Source organism: Halichoerus grypus, chromosome 5 (assembly GCF_964656455.1).
Source record: "Halichoerus grypus chromosome 5, mHalGry1.hap1.1, whole genome shotgun sequence".
Classification (NCBI taxonomy): domain Eukaryota; kingdom Metazoa; phylum Chordata; class Mammalia; order Carnivora; family Phocidae; genus Halichoerus; species Halichoerus grypus.
The window spans coordinates 16,582,034-16,605,265 of record NC_135716.1 but is presented as its reverse complement, the minus strand read 5'-3'; the positions used below and the strand labels follow the sequence as shown (position 1 = coordinate 16,605,265).

Here is a 23,232-nt window from a genome sequence, read left to right as displayed (position 1 = left end):
TTTTTCCTGGGTTTTTTTGTTTTTGTTTTTCTGTGGGGTTTTTTTTTTGTTGTCTGCTGTTTATGCTAATAGTTTGTGTGCTGAATCTCTTCCTTGACTAATAATTTTGTACCTTTTGTGCTTTAGTGATGAACTCTGTATATTAAATGTGCTACTTCGAGGATTTTTGATGATTTCATTAACTTCTTTATATTAAAAAAAAAAAAAAAAAAGACCATAACATTTGTTCACTCTTCCTTCTCCATAGGATTTTTAGTTTGATAATGCAGAATTATAGTTGAGATAATCCTTGCTATTAATTGGTCTCTTTCATTTTTACCTTTATATATCCATTATTCCCTCAATGCTTTTAATATCTTGTTAATTCCATTTCTCATATATTGTGTATCATCTTTTGCCAATAAATTTTTTATTTTCTAGCACATTTTAAGTTCTGTTTTCCTGATTTTTATTTTTCTCACCTCAACTAGTCTTTCATCATGTGTAGCAAATTAGAAGATCACTTTATTCTTTATATATCTATATCCTTTTGTGCCACATAGCCATTCTTGGGAAAGCCTTTTAGTCTGAAGTTTAGTTGTTAAAAATAGTTCCTTAGCTATTTTTTAAGAAGCCTCGTCTTGATTAAGCTTAATTGATCTTATATTTTTTTTAAGATTTTATTTGAGATAGAGTGAGCAAGAGAGGGAGAGAGAGAGCATGAACAGGGGGTGGGGCAGAGGGAGAGGGAGAAGCAGTCTCCCCCCTGAGCAGGGACCCTAAGATCATGACCTGAGCCGAAGGCCAACACTTAACTGACTGAGCCACCCAGGTACCCAGTTGATGTTATTTTTTTAATGCCAATCTAATTGAGTCATTTCCCCCTACAGACCTTTCTTTCCATTTCCTGTGTTGTTTCTGGGATGTATGTATTTTTACATATTAAAGAAGTACCTGACTCAGTGTCCGAAGAGCACAGGGGTTTTGTCCCCTACTCTGTCCCTGCATCCCATACAGGTCATACCTAGCACTTAATAGGGACTCGGTGAACCCTTTTTAAATGAATTTAAGCTGTGTATTCAGTAGTGTTGAAACAGGTATGTTGAATCACATACTCCATTGTCCCTTGCAGCCAGTGATACAGAACTGTGGACATGGTGATGAGAACTAGAAGCATAATTGGTGACCATGGATTGGAGTGCTTTTCTGGATGAAGCAGAATATAGATTTTAGCTTTTTTTTTTTAAGCACCCTATTTGAATCATATGTGGGAGGTATAATTTATATATAATGGTATAATTTAGCATTATTTGGTTGCTTAAAATTGTTAGTTTTACTTACTGGGATAATTTCTGTCATCTTCAAAGATGTATTCAAATGGAAACTCAACTGAGATTTAGGTTAAGATTTGTTTCAGTATTGCCTGGGCAAATTTTTGGTGTACTGATTCTTAATAATGTTTTAATGTCTGTACTATATGGCTATTATATATTAGGATGAATGGTTTGAGACTGGTATTGCAAAATTTATTTTCTCTTGGTTTAGGTTCAGAGCACTGGTGAAGGAGAAGCACAGAGATATTTTGATCATGCACTTACTCTGAGAAACACAATATTGTTTCTGCGTCATAATAAAGACCTAGTTGCACATACTGCACAGCCAGACCAACCCAGTTACGGTATGATGAATGTGCTTGATTGTGAAAACATGACTCTATGGAACTTCTTCCTAAGAAATTAAACAGGTCATGCTCGCTTATTTAATCATCGCTTAATGCATTTTGTGTAGACGGCATGTCGAATTTGCAACTAGAGGCTTGTTTTGTGACTTTCTTTGCTCGTCAACTCTTTTTTTTTAAGATTTTATTTATTTATTTGACAGAGAGAGAACACGAGAGAGGGAACACAAGCAGGGGGAGTGGGAGAGGGAGAAGCAGGCTTCCTGCCGAGCAGGGAGCCCGATGCAGGGCTGGATCCCAGGACCCTGAGATCATGACCTGAGCCGAAGGCAGACACTTAACGACTGAGCCACCCAGGCACCCGATCGTCAACTCTTTCTTGTTTTACTTTTTCTCCTTTCTTACGTGTCATTGACATTTGTAGTATCTCAGTCTGCTTAGTAACTACAAAAATCGTTGGAGTGTTAACTTGTTTAAGTGGCTGGATGGCATTTAGAACAGGCCTCAGTTTGAGGGGTGAACAAAGCCAAAATTTAGTTGATTTAGGAAGCATAACATTTCCTGAATGAAAGATTACATTGTATAAAAAGAATAAGCAGGAGCTTCTGATTGAAATGCTGTTGTAATATTTACTGAAGTATTTTACTTAAAAAAAAAAAAAGAGAGAACAGAGAAACTTTTTAGAGAGTAAAAGAAAGAAGACAGTGGCAGTTTTAATCTGTGATGAACCCTAATGTGGCTCTTGCCCTGGTGTGCACTCTTGGGTGTGGGATAGATTGGGGGGGTTCCCAAACTCTAGCTCAACGGACGGTAGGTCCTGAGTAGGGCAGTGTCACTCAGGAATGCATGTATTTAAAAAAGATGACATGGTTTAGGCACCAGGGAAGAGCATTTAGCTCCAGTCCTCGCTCATTCACAAGAGCTGCATCTTGCAACTCCGTGAATTCTTAGCACCACAAGAACATTGAATTTCACTCATGCTTTCATTTACTTAAAAGTTCTATTTTTCTGGCCAAGAACCATTGGTTTCTGAGTCATATCCATTTTCATTCTAATTCTTTCACCAGCATCTGGCTTTCTTTTCAGCCCAATTTAAACATTTAAGGATGGAATCAGTTGTCACTTCACAAAAGTGGTCGCAGAGGTGAGGTCAACTGGGTAGTTGAGCTGAGTGAAGCTGGACACACTCAGTTCCTCGTGACTGGCTTCTTCAGCCCTAGCATGTCAGGGTCAGAGTTCTACTTTAGCAGAATTAGGACTGGTTCCATGCTGGGGCTCTTTCTGAGATTATTCATAAGTAGTTACAACTGAGAATATTAAGTCACCAAGTGCCAAGAGGCCAAACCACTTATTCATAAGCATTCGTTAATAGTAACCATTTGTTGGCTACCAAGTAGATCATGTGACCTTACGAGCAACACAATCTTGAAGATGTCTTTGTATGTAAAAATCCTGAAATTACTGGGACTTTTTAGTGACTTACGGAGATAATGGGTTAGAATATTTGAAATACTCTGTTAGAGACATCTTGAAATACACCATTCTTTCCTGCCCATCATGGCGTCCAAGAATGTTAGTGCTAGTGACCAGGCAAGTGTAACTCATTTTATACATAAAGAAATCGAAGTTTGTATTGGTCAAGTCTCCTGCCCATTTAGTCATAATGGCCTATATGATTAGTCAGTGGAAGAGATGGGACTTAAATCCATGTTTCTTGAAAAAAAAAAATTTTTTTTTTTTTGCTCTATCCCTTTTATTATCTTCTTTTGAACATTAAACTTTTTATTGATTCGTTCATAAACAATCTATTGCTTAGTAGTCTGGACTAAACTTTGTTTTTCACCATGAATAGTCTATGTACCAAAAAGTTAAAGTTGAACGAAAAACCTCAACCGTATCTATATGAAAGTAGTTAAGTATTATTCTAACTTTTGAGGTTGGTTTGATAGTTGACTGTTTTTGGTACCAGTTAGATCTTTCATTTCTCACTAAGATTTTTTTATCTGACATTTTTTCACTCATGGTTGTGATTTCTCAGTTTTATTAAATTTGTTCCTGATTTGTTGTACGTAATCAAGCATAAATTTCTCGTTTTCTTTTTTAAGATTTTATTTATTTATTTGAGAGAGAGATTGTGCACGAGCAGGGGGAGGGGCAGAGGGAGAAGCAGACTCCCTGCAGAGCAGGGAGCCGGACACGGGGCTCAATCCCAGGACCGTGGGATCATGACCTGAGCTGAAGGTAGACGCTTAACCGACTGAGCCACCCAGGCGCCCTTTCTCTAGTCTTTATAGAGTTTTTCCCCTTCTCTCCTTTTCCTAAGCCACCTGCTCAACTCTCATTTTACTTCAGAATGAACCTCACATCTGGCTCCAGCCAGACCTGTCTTACAGCCGCTTCTCATTCTCCTGCCCCCACCTTGTTTGTCGGCTGTATGTAACAGATGCTCTTCCTGACGTCTGTATGACTCTCTCTCCTCCATTATCAACATTTTATTTGGAAATATTTTAAATTTACAAAAAAATTTTAAGAGTTCAAGAATAGCATAATTACTTTTAACCCAGAATTTGGGAGTAAGTTGCGTATCATGGTCTTTCTCCACAAAACTGTTCAGGGTACATTTCTTAAGAATAGGGCTATTCCCTGACATCAGCTTGTCTCAAATGAATAAATAAAATCTTAAAAAAAATAGAAGATTTAATATTGAAAAAGTAGCCTGCCATTCGTATTCCAGTTTATTAGTTGACCTAGTAATGTCCTTAATAGCATTTCTTCCCCCTCAAGTGCAGGATCTAGTTTAAGATCTGATACTACATTAAATTGTCATGTCTCCTTTATCTCCTTTATTCTGGAACAAATCTGTAACCTTTTTTTGTCCTTTATGACATTCTTATTTTTTAAGAATATAGTCCCTTTTTGTTGGTTTTACTAGAAAGTTTCTCACATTGGGTTTGTGTGATGTTTTGTTGTGAGTCCAGAGTATTACCTAAGGAACGTCATGTTTTTCTAAGGGTATGACATTCGGAGGCGTGTGATTTCCGTCTGTCCCCCATTGTTAGTTTTGATCACCCAGTTAATGTGTTTTTGATTTTTCTACTATATAGTTAAATATTCTCCCCACCCGCAGTGACTAAGTAATCTGTGGGCAGATACTTCCAGACCATGCACATATCCTATTCCTCGTCAATCTCTCCCCCCAGATGGACCATCCAGTGGTGATCCTGCCTGAACCATTCTTTACTGTGATGGTTGTAAATTGATCATTTTTTCCAACTCCAGTTCTTCCAGTAACAGTTGGGACTAGGCATTGTTTTATATTTTCAGTGTAAATTGATGAATTCCTGTTTTTTTCAGTGGCTTATAATTAATCACTGCTCTCCCTTTATTATTTGTGTGCTATACTTGTCTCCAATTTTGCCAGTAGGATTCCCTTCAAGCTGTCTCCAGTTTCCTTGTGCCATGCCTCCATCTTTAAAAAAAATCCTTACTTTTGGAGCAGTTCTTTACTTTCTGGCAAAACAGTCTTCTCTTGTACTTCTGTCTCAGTCTTGGAATCAGCCTTTTCTCCTAGGAGCCTGGTTTCTTTTACTAGAATATGGTATTAAAGACCAAAGTCCTGGGCTAGTTGTGCTCAGTGCTTCTGGGCCCTTCCAGCAGACCATATGTTTTTTTTGATTCATTCTTGCTTGAGGGGGAGATGGGCTAACTTGGTCTCCTGATGTTTCAGCCTTACCTATCTTTTTTAGAGAACAAATAGGACTGGTATTTTCGGAAAGGGTTAAGAACGGGAACACTGAAAATCTGGTACATGCTGAGGGAGTTCCTGCTTTATGGACCCGCAGACTTGGGCATATATTATTAATGAGGAATGTTCCTATACCAGATTCTGAACTTGGCCATGAAGCTCTTTGCAGAAATCGGGGGAGGCCAGGACACAGCTTTTTTGTGGCATGTAAGTCTTCATAATATGCCACTGCCCAGGAGCGGCTGGGGATAGAGAGGAAGTAAGGTAGAGCAAACACATATTTCTAATGTAAAAGGAACACCAGTAGACCGTTATCTTCCTAGGTCAGGGAATAAAGACGGTTAGCTTTAAATCTTAAAGTGTCTTCGTGGTTTCCGAGGGAATTTGGCACTTTATTAATAGAGATACTCTGCCTATTGAAACAATATTTAAACACCAAGGCAGTTACCAATATTTTGTCTTAGACATTGCTGTTCCACCTTGTCAGTCTTCCAGCCTACCTATATGCTTGCTCATAATTCAGGTTTTCCTCTGGATCTGTTGCGCTGTGAGAGCCTTCTTGGTTTGGACCCTGCAACTTGCAGCCGAGTTCTAAACAAAAATTACACACTGCTCGTGTCCATGGCTCCTCTCACCAATGAAATCCGGCCCGTGAGCAGCTGCACCCCTCAGGTAAGGAGCCACTTGGAGCACTGCGAGTGGTGTCCTTTCACACTTCCTTGTGGTGACTTGAAGAAGAGGTTTACCAGTTTGATTGTGTTATTTCTCAATTTGCGGATGCCAAATATTAAAATCAGTAACTCAGAAAGTAGTTTTGTATTTTATGCTGTTGTAAGATGTTCAGCTTGTGATATAGAATTGGTATGTTTTACTCATGTATTATCTAGTGACTTGTGGCACATTGAAGTTTTCTTGATGAATGCAGTATTTTATTTTATTTAAAGATTTTATTTGAGAGAGAACGTGAGTATTAGTGGGGAGAGGGGTAGAAGGAGAGAGATTCTCCAGCAGACTCTGCACTGAGCATGGAGCCTAACGCGGGGCTCAGTCTCAGGATCCTGAGATCATGACTTGAGCTGAAACCAAGAGTCAGACGCTAAATCTACTGAGCTACCCAGGTGCCACATTGATGACTGCAGTATTGTATTTTATTTTGTTTTATTTATTTTATTTTTTTAAAGATTTTATTTATTTATTTGACACAGAGAGAGAGACAGCTAGAGAGGGAACACAAGCAGGGAAAGTGGGAGAGGGAGAAGCAGGCTCCTGGCTGAGCAGGGAGCCCGATGCGGGGCTCGATCCCAGGACCCTGGGGTCATGACCTGAGCCGAAGGACTGCAGTATTTTAAAGAGAATGTTTTAGATGCTCTAGGAAGGAAGCCTGGATTGCCTTCAGGGATAAAGTCAATTTAATTAGGAAAAATAAAATGTCTTAGAAATGGGTCTATGTTTGCTAAATAAGCCGGAAAGGAAAGATTGTGCTTGAAAACTAGAACTCTAGGTATCTCAAAATTGACTTATGAACATTACTGCTCGTCTTTTTAAAAATAAATTCAGTTGTGTATTTGTATACTTAGCAAGGACATTGTGGCCTATACCATTTTCAGAGAGTGGGGATCATGTTGCTGTTCTTCAGTGTTACATCCTGCCTGGTCTCCTAGATGTGCGAGGTTAATGGTGTAGAAGAAAGGAAGGGATCCTTGTACAAGGTTGATTTTATTGCTGTGCTCTTCTAGCTGCCTTAGTGAGCATACCTCCCACACCCCCAAATTTGTTCTCTGTTCAGTAGGTGTGGTTATAGGTTGGCATTTACCAACTTTTTAAAAAATAATTCTTCGTGTGCTCCCCCCGCAACCACATATACATACTTCCTCCCATTCTGTAACATGACTTCTAGGGATAGTAGGATTCCATGAACTGAATGAATGGTAAGATGGATGGAAGGTTCGATAGCCCCTTTTGTGAAAAATCTCATGTGATTAATGACAGTAACTAGCACTTTGAAATAGAGCTTATTATGTGACAGGTGCTGTTTTAAACCTTTTTGAACAAGCTTGTAAGCTTGTGTCTTTACAAGGTAGATATTTTATGGCCACATTACAGAAGAGCAAAGTGAGGCACAGAGAGGGTAAATGACCTTCTTTTTTAATTTTTTTTTTTGTTTTTATTTTTTGGTAAATGACCTTCTTAAGATGATATGGCTTAGGGGACAAAGCCAAGATTCAGACCTTGGAGTTCTGCTCCAGAGTCCATTCTCCCAATTGCATAAGATGTGCTTTCTCAGTTCTAGGATAAAATTGAAACTGTTTGAATGGAGCATTTGAAATTTATTTTCATAAGGATAATAGCAATTAACATTTATGTGAGGCAGTAGCTGTTTGTAAGACCATTCTTGGTCCCTTATGAGATTTGGCTGCTTTAGCTAAGTATTACAACTTTCTCTTCCCGTTTTGTGATCACAGCATATTGGACCAGCTATCCCAGAAGTCAGTTCTGTCTGGTTTAAACTATACATTTACTGCATCACTGGGCAAGGACCACCATCTCTTTTACTGTCCAAAGGTACAAGACTTCGAAAACTGCCAGATATATTTCAGGTACGTTGTGTGAACCGTGTTTCTTTCTTTCTTTTTGAGGAGGGTAGAAATTGGTAAGCAGCATTATAGTGACCTTCTTAAATTTTTTTTTTTTTTTTACATCTCTAAACACCATTTTATTCATCTTTTATTCATTTTTTTCCCCCTAGGGTTATGATCGATTACTCATAACATCTTGGGGTCATGATCCTGGGGTAGTTCCTACGTCAAATGTGCTCACGATGTTGAATGACGCTTTGACACATTCGGCAGTTTTGATTCAGGTACCGTTGCTTTATTTGAAACAACCAGTTTTGGATTTTGATTTTGAAGATTATAGTTTGTCTAGCTTTCTGCCAAGTCGCAGTCAGATGTCAGTAATTTAAAATTTGTAAAGCTGAAATGCAAGGGATCAGCTGTGGGGTTTTGTCCTGGCCTTTGTCTGGCAGTGCGGGAATTGCAGAGACAACATGGACTTTGGAGTTAGACCCAGCCTTGAATTCCAGCTTCCTCTTTTGCTGCCCATGTGGCTGTACTTACAAGAGCTCTGTTGAGCTAGAATTCACATAGCATACAATCCACCAATTTACATCGTACCAACTCTGTGGTTTTTAGTGTGGGTGCAGGTATCCACAGCCCTCTCCATGCTCATTTTAGAACGTTTTCATCACCTCAGAAAAGAACGCCTGAACGCTTAGTTCTCACTCCCCTATTCCCCAGCCCTAAACAACGCTGATCTACTTGGCTCTCTCTCTAGAATGCTGATTCTGGGCATTTCACATACATGGAGTTACATAATATGTGGTCTTTTGTCACTGACCTCTTTCACTTTGTAGAGTGTTTTCGAGGCTCATCACATTGTAGTGTGTATCGGTCCATCATGAATCAGTACTGCATTCCTTTTTATGGCCAAATAAGAGTCCCTTGTGTGAATAGACCACATTTTGTATTTCCATCCATTGCTGATGGACATTTGGATTTCCACCTTTTGGCCATTATGAGTAATAGTAACCACTGTAATATATAAATGGTCATTTATAGGTTTTTGTGTGGCCGTGCTATCATTTCTTGTCGGTATGTGGCTGGGAGTGGAAATGCTGGATCATATGGTAATTCTATGTGCAACTGTTTAAGGAACTTCCAGACTGTTTTCCAGAGTGGCTACACCATTTTACATTCCCACCAGCGCTTGGTATTATCTGACTTGTTTTATCATAACCCTCCTAGGATGTGAAGCGGTATCTCATTGTGGTTTTGATTTGTATTTTCCTGATGCCTAATGATGGTGAGCCTCTTTTCATGTGCTAATGAGCTGTGTGACATTTTGAAGATACTTCTCTTATACTTAGTTTCCCACCTGTAAAACAGAGATGGCAGTATTTACTGTATAGCAACAAAAAGTAATAGTAGCAGCTAATGATGAGATAAGCAGTTTATCGTCTTAGGATTACTGAATGAAATAAGACTGTGTGAAGTGTGCAGCATGCATTCTGCTTCATAGTAGGTTCTCAATAAAGATTTCATTAATTTATTCAACTAACAATCATATGTGCCATATTCTGTGCTAATTAATGTGGATATACAAATAAGACACAGTCTCTGAGTTTAAGGGATTTAAGTCTTGTGGGAAATGTTGCATAAGCAGTTAGTTTCAGTTTTTTGCAGAGTGAATAGGATTATATATGGTGCAACCATTAGAGAATAGTACCCAGTTCAGCCTTGAGGCAAGGAGAAAGGCTTGGGGGACACTCATCAGAGATAGTGAGACTCAGGCTGAGTATAGAAGGATGATACAGAAGAGAGCCAGGCCAGGCAGAAGGGTTAGCAGGAATAAATCTCTGGGCAGAGGTTTTTTTTTTCTTTTTCTCCACTGCTACTTGCTCAGTACCTAGAACAGCGCCTGGCTCAGAGTAGTTTCTCATGAGGGTTGTTGTAGGCAGGCCCTGGAGTGTAGTGTACCTTGACAGTTGTGCTACAGGGTTTAGACTGTACCCTGTAGATTGATAGCAGCCAGTAAAGGGTGCTGAGCAGGGGATTTCTGTGGTCAGTGTGTTTTGGGAAGATCGCTACCCAAGTATGCTACCCCAACCAGTAGGGTAATAAGAAACCTGAAGCAAGAGGTCCAGTTAGGATTTAGTATAGGAGTCCTGGCAAGAGGTGAGGACAGCCTAGATCAGGGAAGTAGTAATAAGAATTGAAAGGAAAAAATGGATTCAAGAGTTATTACAAATTAAAATTGGTAGACTTGATCAGATGTCTGAGAAGGATATGAGAAGAGGAAGAGAATGATTCCTGGGGTATTGGCTTGTGAAGGTAGAAGAATGGTGATATCACTACTTGAGAGAATAGAGGAGAAAGAGCCAGTCGATGGGGGTCAGATGATGTGTTGTGTTTGGTGCATGTTGAGTATAAGGTGCCTGTGGGACATTTGGATGGTGGAGCTATCTAATCGGTAATTGGAAATATTTTGAAATCCAGACAAGAGTTGAATGGGAGACACTTACTTGAGTGTCCGCATCAGCACGTGGAGGCACTTGAAACCACGGTTAGCCTACACGTTAGCCAGGAGGGAGGAACACAGAGCAGGGGTTCATGGTGGGAGATGATGTAACGGAATGGGTTAGGTGTGGGCTTGAGTCCGTCTGCCTAAATCCACATCTTGATTCTACCACTTAGTAGGGGTCTCGGGCGAGTTCAGTTATCTTGAATTCCTTTGCCTGCAAACTGGAAGTAATAACAGGTCCTGTCTTTATAAGGTTGTTGAACTTTATGACCGAATCGCATAATCTGCATGAAATGGGTAGAGTCCTGCACTTAGCACACAGGAAGGTCTCCCGAGATGTTCGCTGTGCCCTGGCAGTGGTAGGAGAAGCAGACAGAGGAGTTTCAGTGTTGGTTACAGAGTTTTGTTTTTGCTCAACAAGAATGCCTCCTTTAGTAAGTGGTATGGAAGAAATTCACCATGCTGGAACTTAAAACAAAATTAAGAGTTTGATTAAAGCCATGCTTTCATCATAACAGTCTTGATTAGGGTTTAAATCATAACTGTACCAGTGAAGTAGAAGGAAGCTGTCCGAAGAAATATGTTCAAGTTGTTATATGAACTATCTTAATGAGTGCGATTATTCTCTGAAATGATTTTTTTCTTTTATATCGAGTACTCTGAATTTCAATAATGCATAGGTTTTTTTGAAAGGGAAAAATGTAGAGATCCCCAGTGTTAACTTAAATTTTCTATTAGAACAACTCTCAATGCACATAAACATTAAGTTCTTCATGCTTATTATTCTTACACCAAAACAAATTTAGGGATTTAAATACAAAAATACACTTTAAAACTAACAGAATTCAAATGAACATTAATTGAATGCAATGGCTAAAACTAAATTATTTTGTGTAGCATGGGAGTGGAGTGGTTAGATTTTTCTTAATTTTTGAATTGATAGAACCTGCACATGATTCAAAATAAAACACTATTAAAAGATGCACAAAGTATCACTGCACTTCTAACACTATCTGCCCCATTCTCCTCATTTCTCCTCTAAATCAGATACATTTATTAGTTTCTACTCTAGCCGTCTAGAATTTCTTATGCATGCGCGAGCCAGTGCACAGTGCCGTCCCCATGCTTTTTTCACTTAGCAAGTGGAGACCTTTCTATTTCAGTTTGTAGGGAGCTTCCTCTTTTTTTTCTTTTTTTCTGCAGCTGCCTTGAAAATACATCCATTAATTTATTTAACCCTTATTGAGGGGCTTTTATAATTATATAATTTTGAATATGTGTCATGGAGTGCAGGTTTTTGAGTTTTGCATTCCAAGTTCATGGTGCACCAGGCGATTGATGATGGGATTCTTTTACCACTGTCCTCTCTCAGAACTACAGCTAACCCTTGCGCGAGTGTGCTTGATTTCAGTCTTCGCTTGTCTCATACCTCATGTACTTGTTAAATTGGCCTCTTTGTTTTTCATTAGCCGTATGCTCCATTGGAGATACGTGGCCTTATAAGTTAGTATGCACTTAAGATGGTCTTCGCTTGCTGGAGAGAAAAAAAAACTTGAGAGCTTTTTAATGGAATATTAATGTAGGATATACCGTCACATGGCATAGTTTCATTTATTGTTTGATTATCTGTTTGTTCATGGAAATACAGGTTTCTTGTATACCTTTCAACTGTGTTTCTTCATGTTTAGGGACACGGTTTGCATGGGATAGGAGAAACTGTCCACATACCATTTCCATTTGATGAAACAGAACTACAAGGAGGTATCTTACTTTTGAATTATATCTGTTTGACCTCTTTATCATTAATCTTTGTCAATAGTTTGGTAGAAAACATAGTAGGAAGTGAATTCTTAAAATTTTTAAGTTCTAGGGTCTTAACATGCTGCTTTTAAAGAGTATTAGCAAAGATGGGGGCGCCTGGGTGGCTCAGATGGTTAAGTGTCTGCCTTCGGCTCAGGTCATGAACCCAGGGTCCTGGGATTGAGTCCTGCATCTGGCTCCTTGGGAGCCTGCTTCTCTCTCTCTCTCTCTGTCTCTCATGAATAAATAAATAAAATCTTAAAAAAAAAAAAGTTACCTGATTAAAACTGATGGGTATATTCATATAGCACTTGTATTTCCCACTTCATGTAAAACTGCTGTTCTATAATCTTACGTTTCTGGTTCTTAAAGAAGAGCCACATTGCTTGAATATTTAGAGAGCCGTGAATGGTTCAAGTAATCTAACGTAGGTTGATTTATGTAAGAACTTAATGTTCTTCCAAAATGATAGTCACCACTCTCCCTGACTCCCTCCAAAGTGGGGAAAAAGGAAGGTTTTTAAAATATTTTTTTCCTCTTCACATAGCTAGACTGCAGAAGCCTTGCGTTTGAAATTCAGTTCTCTCTTTTGCCTGTTGTGAATAAATGTGCATGAAATTTGGAGATGAATTTTCTCTTCCAAAAAACAGCCCCTTTTTCAGAAATAAGTACTTCTCTGCAATTAAACTTTGCTATTTAATCCTTTGACACTTTATAAAATATTCTGTGGGAAAAATATTTGTTCACCTGAAGATACAGGCTAGGGACGGTAGGATCTTAAAATTTATAAAATCTCAAAAACTGATTAATAGATCTCTTGCCTTGGGAGATTATTGTGTGAATTATAAAAGAAAGGAATCTTCATTTTTGAGTATAATGCGTCTTTCTGTTTATAAGTTCACCTATTTATGAGGACTTGCACTAAAATTTAAATAATTTACTAAGGATATAATTTCAAGTGCATTTTTAGCTTTAGTTTCAATAAGAATAATTTTACTTTTAAAAATTTCTCAAAAATATGGTGTGTATTTAATACATTTCCTAGCAGAAGCTCAACAAGTAAGCATTTGAGGCAGAATAGAACCACAAAGAGAAGCCTAGAGAATTTGCCCCCGACTGGTCCTATTTGCTTGCTTAGCAGTTAATTTGTTTTGATATAATAAATGCCTCCTGAAGGCTGTACATAATACGTGTACACCATCCTTTCACATTCACAGGTAGTTCTTTGTGATAGATTAAAGTATAAAAGTAGTTCTAAGAATTGTTTAATAAAAGTATATTTACATTTTTGATGTTGTGTTATAATAATGTGATGTCAATCTTTGTCCTTAGAGTTTACTCGTGTCAATATGGGTGTTCATAAAGCATTGCAAATATTAAGGAACAAAGTGGACTTGCAGCATTTTTGTGGATATGTCACCATGTTGAATGCTTCTAGCCAAGTTGCAAGCAGAAAACTCAGTGATGCTTCTGATGAGCGAGGTCAGCCAACAGTTGGGTTCTTTGAATTAAGATCATTGTATGGGGTATATCGCAATCTTAACACTTAAGAAGCAGGGAGACTTTTGTGGGGATGTTGAATTATTTAATACTTCGTATTTTTTCACTAAGGTGAGAAAATATTCTGTGACATCATTTGGACAAGTATCAGTTGTTCGGATGGAGAAAATACTAAGTGCCCAGCTAAATGGGTGCTGGCCTGGGGTTGGAGTACAGAATGGCTGTGGGGTGTTAGCCCTTTACTGTCATCTCCATTTCTGTGGGCTTTCAGTTAAGTTCTTTTGTGGAATGATGGCTTCAAAACTTCAGTCTCTGTCTAAAAATGTTTCTAAAGTAGAATGAACAGTTTTTCCGGTTGAACCTTTCTCTGTAAAAGGTACCACTGTCTCAGGAACCCTGGCCTAGAATCTTATCTTTGTCTCTTCCTTCTTGTGCCACGCTGTCCATTTAGTTTCCACGTTCTGTGAATTAGTCCTTAGAAATGTCTCTCATATCCTGTCTTCCCTTCTCTCCATTTTAAATTCACTGTGACTGTCATGCTAGTCTGTGTCCCTTTCTTGCTCATTAGCCTTCCTGGCCTCATTCTTCTTTCTGTCTCCAGCACAGCCTACATGTTGACAACAGCTGATTTTCCTTTCTCTTTTTAATTAAAAAATGTATTTTCACATCACCTTCTCCTGCTTACTGATTGTTTCTGCTTTGGCAGAATTTTGGCTTGTAGGCGGCTTTGGTGGCCGAGGTGCCAGCTCTGGTCCATGACTCTAGGAAACCTTTCAGTTCAGACATCTGTCGTTGGTTGACGCTGATTCCCTGAGCCTCTTAGCGTGAAATCCTGAGTAAATATGATTGATTGCTCGCCATCCAGTGCATTGGATTGGCTCCCTTTGAGTTAAATATCCAGCCCTAGTTCTTTACCTTTGGCCAGAGGATCTGAGTAAATTTTAACAGTTGGGTGCCACGTATCACAGGGCATTTTCCAAACAGGGGGTATGGGTTAGGCAGTCATTTCAAAACATGTCTGCTACAGTCATGTTTTCTTTCTTTCGTCCCACAAACATTTATGGAGTACCTGCTTAGATGCTGAAAGGATTGAAATTACTAAGACCTAAGGAATAAAAAAAACCCTAGCAAGGGAGACAAAGACAAGCCAGTGAATCAGCTTGCTGTGTAGTGTTAAAAGTCTGCGATAGAGCTTGGCATCAGCTTAATGCGCTACCATAGGACAGAGAAGGCGTATCTCAGCCCAACTGAGCTGTCAGAGAAGGCTTCTTAGAGAAGGTAAAGTTTGAACTCAATTTTGAAAAGTGAGGATTTGGGTATATAAAAGGTGTTTATTTATTTGGAGGGTAGCAGCCTTTCAGGCAGAGAGAATCAGGCAATAGAGCAGCTCATCTTGGCCAAAAGAAAGAATTTGTTGGAAAATAGTAGAAAATGAGAGTAGAGAAGTAAGGTCAGGAGATCTTGGAGGATCTTATGTGCTGGAAGATAGGAAGAGTCCAAGAATTTTGAAGAGGAATGACATAATCTGACTGCATGTTTCCATGGGGATAGAAGCAATTTCAGTAATGATCTAAGTGAAAGTCTGAACTTGAGTTCTGCCTTTTGAGTCATTTCCTTGGGCCAGGGTTTCACCACTTTGGCACTATTTACATTCTGAGCTGGATAATTCCTTGTTGTGGGGGCCTGTCCCGTGCAGTATAACATGTTTAGCATCCCTAGATATCAGTAGCATCCCTGTCCCCATTCATGACCTTTGCATCAGTCTCCAAACATTGTCAGAGGTCTCTTGGGGGACAGGATTGCCCCCTAGTTGGGAACAGTTGCTTTAGGCTGAAGACCCTTCGTTCTCCATTGTCATTCTTATTGCTGGAAGTCTTCTCTTCCGTTAGGGCTGATGGACGACTTGTGCCAACTATGAGAATCCTAATACTGTGTATGTCCTCTCATTGCAAGGAGAACCTGATTTGGCTTCTGGCTCAGATGTAAATGGGAGTACAGAGTCTTTTGAAATGGTCATTGAGGAAGCAGCTATAGACTCGGCAGCAAAACAAAACTCTGGTAAGGCTTTAAGAATTATTTTCAGTTTTAGACTAGTCTCTGAGATTTAATAACTCTTCTGTTAAATCATTTGGATGTCATTTGTTCTGATTATCCATAATGGACCTTTTAATAAGTATTTACTAGGAAACATGTTTATATATTTAGAATAACGATGAAAGTGTTACAAAAATATGACCTGAGAACAATGACTTCAGTTTCAATTTTCCTGTGTTAAATTCTTTCATCTTGTCGATGTCTTGCAGTGTCTTTTTTTTGGTAAAAGGCCATTTTGAGCATCTGGTGAAAGCTATGTACCTTCTCCCCAGAAGCATGTACATACTCAATAAAGATTCTTTCCTGTTGCAGAGATTATCTGACCCCCTCTGAATCCTCTCCCCCTGCTAAGCCCATTGGTGGACCACAGGGGTGGGAGGAATCTGAAAATTTCTGGACGTCCGTTAAGAAACCCTGGTCAGTCATAATATATGTAAACACATATGTGATTAATTAACTATATATCGTTTTGTAGTTGCCACAACAGAAGCAGATTGGGTTCCTCTCGAGCTGTGCTTTGGAATTCCATTGTTTAGTTCTGAATTAAATCGGAAAGTTTGTAGAAAAATTGCTACACATGGCCTTTGCAGAAAAGAGAGGTAAGGGTTTATGTTCATTGTCATCTTTCCATCTGTGAGACTTTTAGGCTGTCAGTTGCCACATCTTATTTTCTTTTATTTCACACATGAGCATAGTAATTGCCTTGTGTTTATTCATTGATTGAATAAAGATTGCTAGTTTAAGGGTTTACTATATTTTTCAAAATTAAACTTCAGCATCTCAAAAATTTGACACATGCAAACATTGGGGGCACATATTTTGGTTAATTTTAATTATGTTAACTTAGTTACCAAGATTTGGTAAGAGTGTGATAAAATTAGCGTGCTTATACGAGGTTATGCCTAGTGTTTGTAATGTGTACGTGTTTGTAGAACATTTCCCTTGTGCCCTTCTGTCCCTCTGAGCAAACACACACTCAAGTTATGTCATGTAAATAGCGATTATCTCTTTTGTTGGAATTACAGCTGAATTTCTAAATTTTCTTCAGTTTCCACATTTTCTAAAACGAGCAGATATTACTTATCAGAGGTGACATGGAAGTTTTATCTCGCATGCCGACTCTGAGCCATTGGGAGCCATTGCTAAGAGGCAGTGTTGTAAAAGTTTTGCGACTGTTGAGCAGAGAGGAGTGTCCCTGAATCTGAGTGTCGGGCAGGGCTGCTGGGAGAGCTGATGTCCACAGGTCTCCTTGACTTCTTCATTTAAGAAAACAGAGTTGGATAATAAGTAATTCATTCAGTTGGCTTAATACACTTTATCAGAAGATTAAAAGTACTCAGTTGACACATAATTTCAGTAATTCTCTGAAAGTCACCTACATGAGTAAAAAAAGTAGGAATACTATACAGCTTTAAAGATTGCCACCATAATTGTTACCAGTTTCCATATTTGAAAAATATTTGATTTCAGTGGGTTGATGTATAGTAAATCTGTCAGACTTTTTATCAGCATGTATTTTAAAATTAATTTGGGTATTTGAAGTTTGTATCGTAATTGTCATTCCTACTTGAGTTTTCATTTTAAAAGTTCTCTTTCATTTAACATTTATATTTGCTAATAGTATAAGCTTTTTCTAACAGTAACTTCTCAGTTTTGGTTTTATACATGATTTTTTATTTCAAAATGGTCTTTTTAGGCACTATTAACTCCCAGTTTTAATAATATTAAAACTGGCAGAGATTTCATTGACGAGAACCATTGAAATTTTAAGAAAATTTTTATGTGATTAATCAGAACGTATTTACATATATAAATGCATTTAAGATGCTGAAATTAAACTCTTGTGAGATATTCGTTCTTGTCATATTTGTTTTAAACTTTTTACCCCTGTTTTCCAGCCTTCAGAACCTCTTACATTCCAGTAGAAAACTCTCCCTACAAGTCCTTAACTTTGTTCACTCATTCCAGGTAACAAAACAAAAAATCCAAATGGTGTTTGCATAGAGCTTTATAGGATTCAGAACACTTCCGTGTTTATCTTGGGCCTCCGCAGTAATGAAATAAGCATTAATTTTAATTGATAAATAAAGATGTTGAGATTTAGGAAGTTCATTTTCTTGCACATGATTTACTGGCTGGTGAAGGGGGTTTAAAGCTGGAACTCTTTGTTCTGTGCCAGTGCTTTATTCAGTAGAAATGTGGTAAGCATCTACCATGGGCCATGTACCATGCTAGGTGCTGGTTCCTGGGTACGATACTGTTCCCTTAACTGCAGTGATTCTTGGTTGCTGACAGGGAGCTCTTTGTAGCGCAAGCCAGTGCTTTAGACCTTTTGTCTTCCCCCTTCCCCCAGGGAAAGAAAGGATACTCTGTAGACTTGATTTGTAGATAAACTTTTTTTTTGGACTGGAGTATTTCTGTTCAGAATATCTGATCCAGCGTTATAAAATCAGTAGTTTGGAGTTTTGTTTCATTTATTTTTTCAATAAATACTTGGGTCTGCTCTATGCCAGACCCTTTACTATGTGCTGGGGAAGAAGTGCTGTCCAAGACACTAGTGGAGCTTATAATGATGTTTGAGACAGTAAATAGCCAAATAAACGTTGAATTATGTAAGTAATTAAAGATTTCAGTAAGCACTTTGAAGCAGCCAAACTCCTTGGAATCTGATGGAATCCAAAGGGAGACCTGATTTAAATGGACAGAGATGATATATAAACTGAAACTTCCTAAGGGATGGAAAGGAGTATGCCATGCAGGGCTTAGTAGGAGCAAAGGTCCTGGGTCGGGAAAACACTCTGTGTACAAGGAAACGAAAGAAGGCTGGTGTGGCGGAATCCTCATGAAAGTTAGGGGGTTGGCGAGAGGTGAGGATGAAGAGTAGGGGAGGGCAGGGCCTTCTAGAGTATGGTAAACAATTTGTATTTTATGTTGGAGTGCAAAGAGAAATTATTAAAGACTTTTAAACAGGAATGACATTATTTCTGATCGACTGTTTTAAAAGATTAATTACCGTTTGGAGAGCAGATTAAAAAGGGACAAGCATAGAAGCAAGACCAGTTCAGAGACCATGTGAGAGTTGTTGGTAGCTGAGCTCCCTTTTGAATTAAAAGTACCCCCAAATTTTGCATGTATCCATAATAAAAGTTTATTACCCGTATGTACTGTTATATCAATAAATTGTATATATTATAAAACATACACAAAAATAGAAATTTTGTTAAGGATGCAGTAATCAATATGGGATTTCTAAAATTTTTATAGTTCCATACCCCACTTTGGAGACCACTGGCCTCGACTATGGTGGTAGGCTATGGTGAATGAATAAAGTAATTTGGGATACATGTTGGAGGTAGATTGCTAGAACCTGGTGGTTAATTCAATGTGAGGAAAAGATTGAGGGTGAAAGGAAGGGAGGAGTCAAGCATGATTCTCCAGTTTCTGGACTAGCTCGGTGTGTAGAGTAGGGAGGACAGGGGCGGAGCTTGGAGAATGAAGGTTAGGGACGTGGTAGGTGTGGAATGGATGGTGAAACACTCAAGAGCCGATGCCAGATAGGTGGGTGTGTGAGCTTGGAGTCCTGGGGAAAGGTCTGTGCTAAATATGAGAATCTGAGAGCCCAGGAAGCCCATGGAGTGTTCTGGTGCTTGATGCTATGTGAGGGGTTTTTAGAGATTAGGTCTAAGAATGAACGTTTGTCTTCTCTTACAGTCTCATGGCCCATTATTTCTATTTATTTCTAAGCACTTGTAGTCTGACTTGTATTAGTCATTATTGCATGCGGTGATACCCCGCCACTGATTATCTCGGCGTCTGTGAGGTAGATCGTTGCGTCTCCCGCAGTGTCTTGCATTCCATAAACATTTCTTGGGTCATCAAAGTCCATATTTATAATGAGCTGTATGAAGTGGTTTGGTAAAGTGTTGGTTATAGGATTTTTCTCCTGTTCCTTGATCTTTTAGGAAGGTGCTTCAACCCTGGATGTTCCCACGGAGGCCAGCTTCTCCAGTGTGCTCTCACAGCCCTCCTGCGCTGAGATGGGAGTTCCACTTCCTGCAAAGAACTTAATATTTAAAGATGGCGTCTTATCAGAGTGGAGGGGACGGTCACCTTCCTCGCTTCTTATTGCTAATCTCCATTTGCAATAATTTGGTTCCACCATTTGTTGCTCACACTTCTGCCTTTTTTCTTTCTTAACGTTAGCTTTATGGTGCCAGCCACTAAAAAGCATCGTGCTGCCGCAGTGCAATTCACGCTTCACCGATGTAAAAGGTTGGGGAACACGTTCGCGTTTTCTGAAGTTCTCCTCATTATTGCACCTCCTAACGCAACAAAGAGCTTTTTAGCAGCCCGCACTGTATTTTTTACCTTGAGACAATCTGCATTTCTTTTATAAGACTGAGGATATATACTTTATAGGCTTTATGATGACTGTTACGTTTATAAGCAGTCACTATGAATATTGCAGTGGTAATTTTATATGTTAGTTTATCAAACATAAATCTTGTTTAATTTTATATTTTGTTACCTACTCTTTAGGGGATCACGGGAAGAGTCGGAACTCTTCCTCTGAAAAGGCTTCTTGGTACTTAAAGTAGCAAAACTATAAAACAATAAACATCCAGTTTCGAGAGATGATATGATGGGGCATTAAGAATTTCTGTGGATGTCTGTAAATTATGTATATGAGTTGAACATTGTCGACGGTATGTAAATCAGCATAGTTATGTACAACTTAACCTTGATTTATAAGGTCTTAATTCCGACTATGACTATACATTGACATCTCCTGAGAAGCTTTGGAAAACATTCTATTTTTAAACCAATGTTTATATGTGGACTTCTGTTGTCACTCACTTTGGGCTTTACATTTTCAGAGTCTTTATGGGAAAGTAGAATTTATTTTCCACTCTTGTAATTGTGGCTGCTGTGTGTTTTCACCCAGACTGGCTTTTTGTTTAGTAGCTTTACCAGTGAATTGTTATGAAATCGAATTTGATGTTTTGAAACCAAGGATTGTGATTTTAGGTTAGAATTACATATTAGGGGCATTAAGGCTATGTCTTCTGATCAAAAACACTTTGGTGATAAACCTACTTTGAAGACATTCTTAGGCAATCTGGATCTTAAATTTATGTGAATCGTTTTGGAGGAACTGATAAAGAAAAGTTGAGTAATTTCAAAATGTTTCTTGAGTCATTGATTCTTTTAGATCTCAAATGGTAATTAGAATAATTGGAATCACTTTCTAGATTTTCTAAGTTACCTTCCTTGGGAAGTTTGTGCAGTGTTATAAGTTTAGTGTAGCTCTTTTCATAGGATAATGGTTTGCTCATTTAAAACTGTAACCAAACTAACTGGTCAGACAACATATATCTAAAACACTTAAAGCATTAGAAAATTTGGGAATGTTAGAACCTAAACATTTTTGCTGATAATTTTTGTTATTTATAGAACTGGTATTTGTGTATTTAACATAGTTCTGGAAATACATGCCTTTCTTAAAACTGTTAACAGAACCATGCATTCAGTACCATGGCCTACCTATAGAATTGAGTATCTCAGAGCAGGTCACCTGTGGCGCGCACTCAGTGCTGTGTTTTGGGGTAAGTGCAGTAACCTTTCCTTTTCTACTTTGTCTTATATGAGGTAGAAATCAAGTGTATGTTATAAATGTTTGTCTTATTATAAAAGGAAAAATACATACTAATATTAAAATAATTTCTTACGACTGTGAATCACCCATTTATTTTTCCAATAATTGATATTGTACATTCCTAGTGCTATTAGGTATGTATGTAACTTTTACAGTTTTTCAATAGAAAGTTGTAAGTATTTCACTTGATCAGGGCTCTTTAATCTCATTTTCATTTGCTTTGTTTATATCAACTGTAGTTGTTTTATTTATTCCTGTATTAACAATCTAAGCCTACTGTAATGACATGTACACTAATAAAGAATGGAATAATTTGTAGTTGTTGGCAGTGAACCCAGTTGGTAGTGAATTGAAAACTTAAAATATGGGAGTGATTTGCTGCTATATTTCCTTCGAGAGATAATGGAGGAAGAATTAGAACCTAATAGTGATCATGAATTTTAGGGAAAGTACTGGAAAAACAGGTGGACGACTCTGGTTTCTCCCACGAATGAGGAAAGGTTCTGATTCCCAGTTGAAAAGCTCTCGTACTTTTAAGGAGGGAGAATCTGCTTTTTCGAGCTGTTAGTAAAATGTGAAAGCTGCTTTTGTGCTTTGCTTTATAAATTTGGCTTTGTTTCATCCATATGTTAACTCATGGGAAGATGCATCTCCTAATCCTACAAGTGTTGATCCAGTTCAACAAAACGTTAAATTTTAAGTGTAGACTTCATTTGCCAAAGAAGACTTATGAAAGAATTTTAACGTAATTTCATTTGGCTTTGTGCTACCTCCCCTTTCTTTTCTCCCCTTAATGTGCTTAAACCATGGGAAACCTTCTTTAAAAACCAAGAGAAAAATACCAGAAAGGGCACAGAATTTGGTATGGTACAGTTTCACCTCTCAGGTGGGTCTAAAGAAATGCAACTTTATGTCATTTAAAAACATATCTGATTTTCTCGATTCCTTTCATTCTTTCATTTTAAATATGTAATCAGATGATTTTGTATTCGTTATTGGGAATATCAGTTTCTTTTACTTAATGTTGTCAGTCTTCTCTGCCATTCATGTTTCTATTTTATGTTCAGTGTTTCAAATACAGTTTGTATTTAAAGATTTTAAAGTACCAAAACTCTGTAACTGAGTACAGTGGATTGTTTTCTGGTATGATGTTAATATTCTGGAACAAAATGTATAAAGTGTTGTCAATTTGATTATTGACACATATAATATGTTTACAAATAAACTGTGGTGTTGATCAAATTACTGCGAAAATGTGTATATAATCTGTAAGTCCCTTTCTTAATACTAAATACAGCCGTGCTTTCAGTGCTGTGGCTTTCCTATACTTTTCTTTAATGACCTTTTCATTTCAGATTTATAGGAAAGTTGTAAAGATAGTCCAGGGATGTTTCCTATACCCTTCCCCAAGCTTCCCCTAATGTTACCACCTTATAAACTATGGCCTATCTGTCAAAACTCAGAAATTAACCTCAGGAAAGTACTATTTACTATACTGTAGACTTTATTTGGTATTTATCTGTTTTCCACTAATGTCCTGCTGTTGCAGAATCCAGTCCAGGACACCACGTTGCATTTATTTAGTCATGGATGCCTCCTTTGTCTCTTCCAGTCTCTGACAGTTTCTTAGTCTGCCATGACCTCAACACTGTGAAGAGTACTGGTTATTTTGTAGAATGTTCCTTAATAAATGGGTTTGTC

General features: G+C 38.2%; 1 protein-coding gene across 2 annotated transcripts in view; it reads left to right on the top strand.

The window, feature by feature from the left end:
• Positions 1-22,773, top strand: part of FAM91A1 (family with sequence similarity 91 member A1) — a 42,751-nt gene extending 19,978 nt beyond the window's left edge. For both annotated transcript variants that reach the window (XM_036116662.2, XM_036116661.2), the window contains 10 exons: positions 1,525-1,657; positions 5,926-6,074; positions 7,865-7,999; positions 8,149-8,262; positions 12,170-12,242; positions 13,614-13,763; positions 15,735-15,839; positions 16,351-16,474; positions 17,774-17,843; positions 19,838-22,773. In XM_036116662.2, coding sequence (XP_035972555.1) covers positions 1,525-1,657; positions 5,926-6,074; positions 7,865-7,999; positions 8,149-8,262; positions 12,170-12,242; positions 13,614-13,763; positions 15,735-15,839; positions 16,351-16,474; positions 17,774-17,843; positions 19,838-20,023 — 1,239 coding nt within the window. In that variant the 3' untranslated portion in view covers positions 20,024-22,773. The remainder of the gene's footprint in view (positions 1-1,524; positions 1,658-5,925; positions 6,075-7,864; positions 8,000-8,148; positions 8,263-12,169; positions 12,243-13,613; positions 13,764-15,734; positions 15,840-16,350; positions 16,475-17,773; positions 17,844-19,837) is intronic.
• Positions 22,774-23,232: the final 459 nt, after the last annotated feature.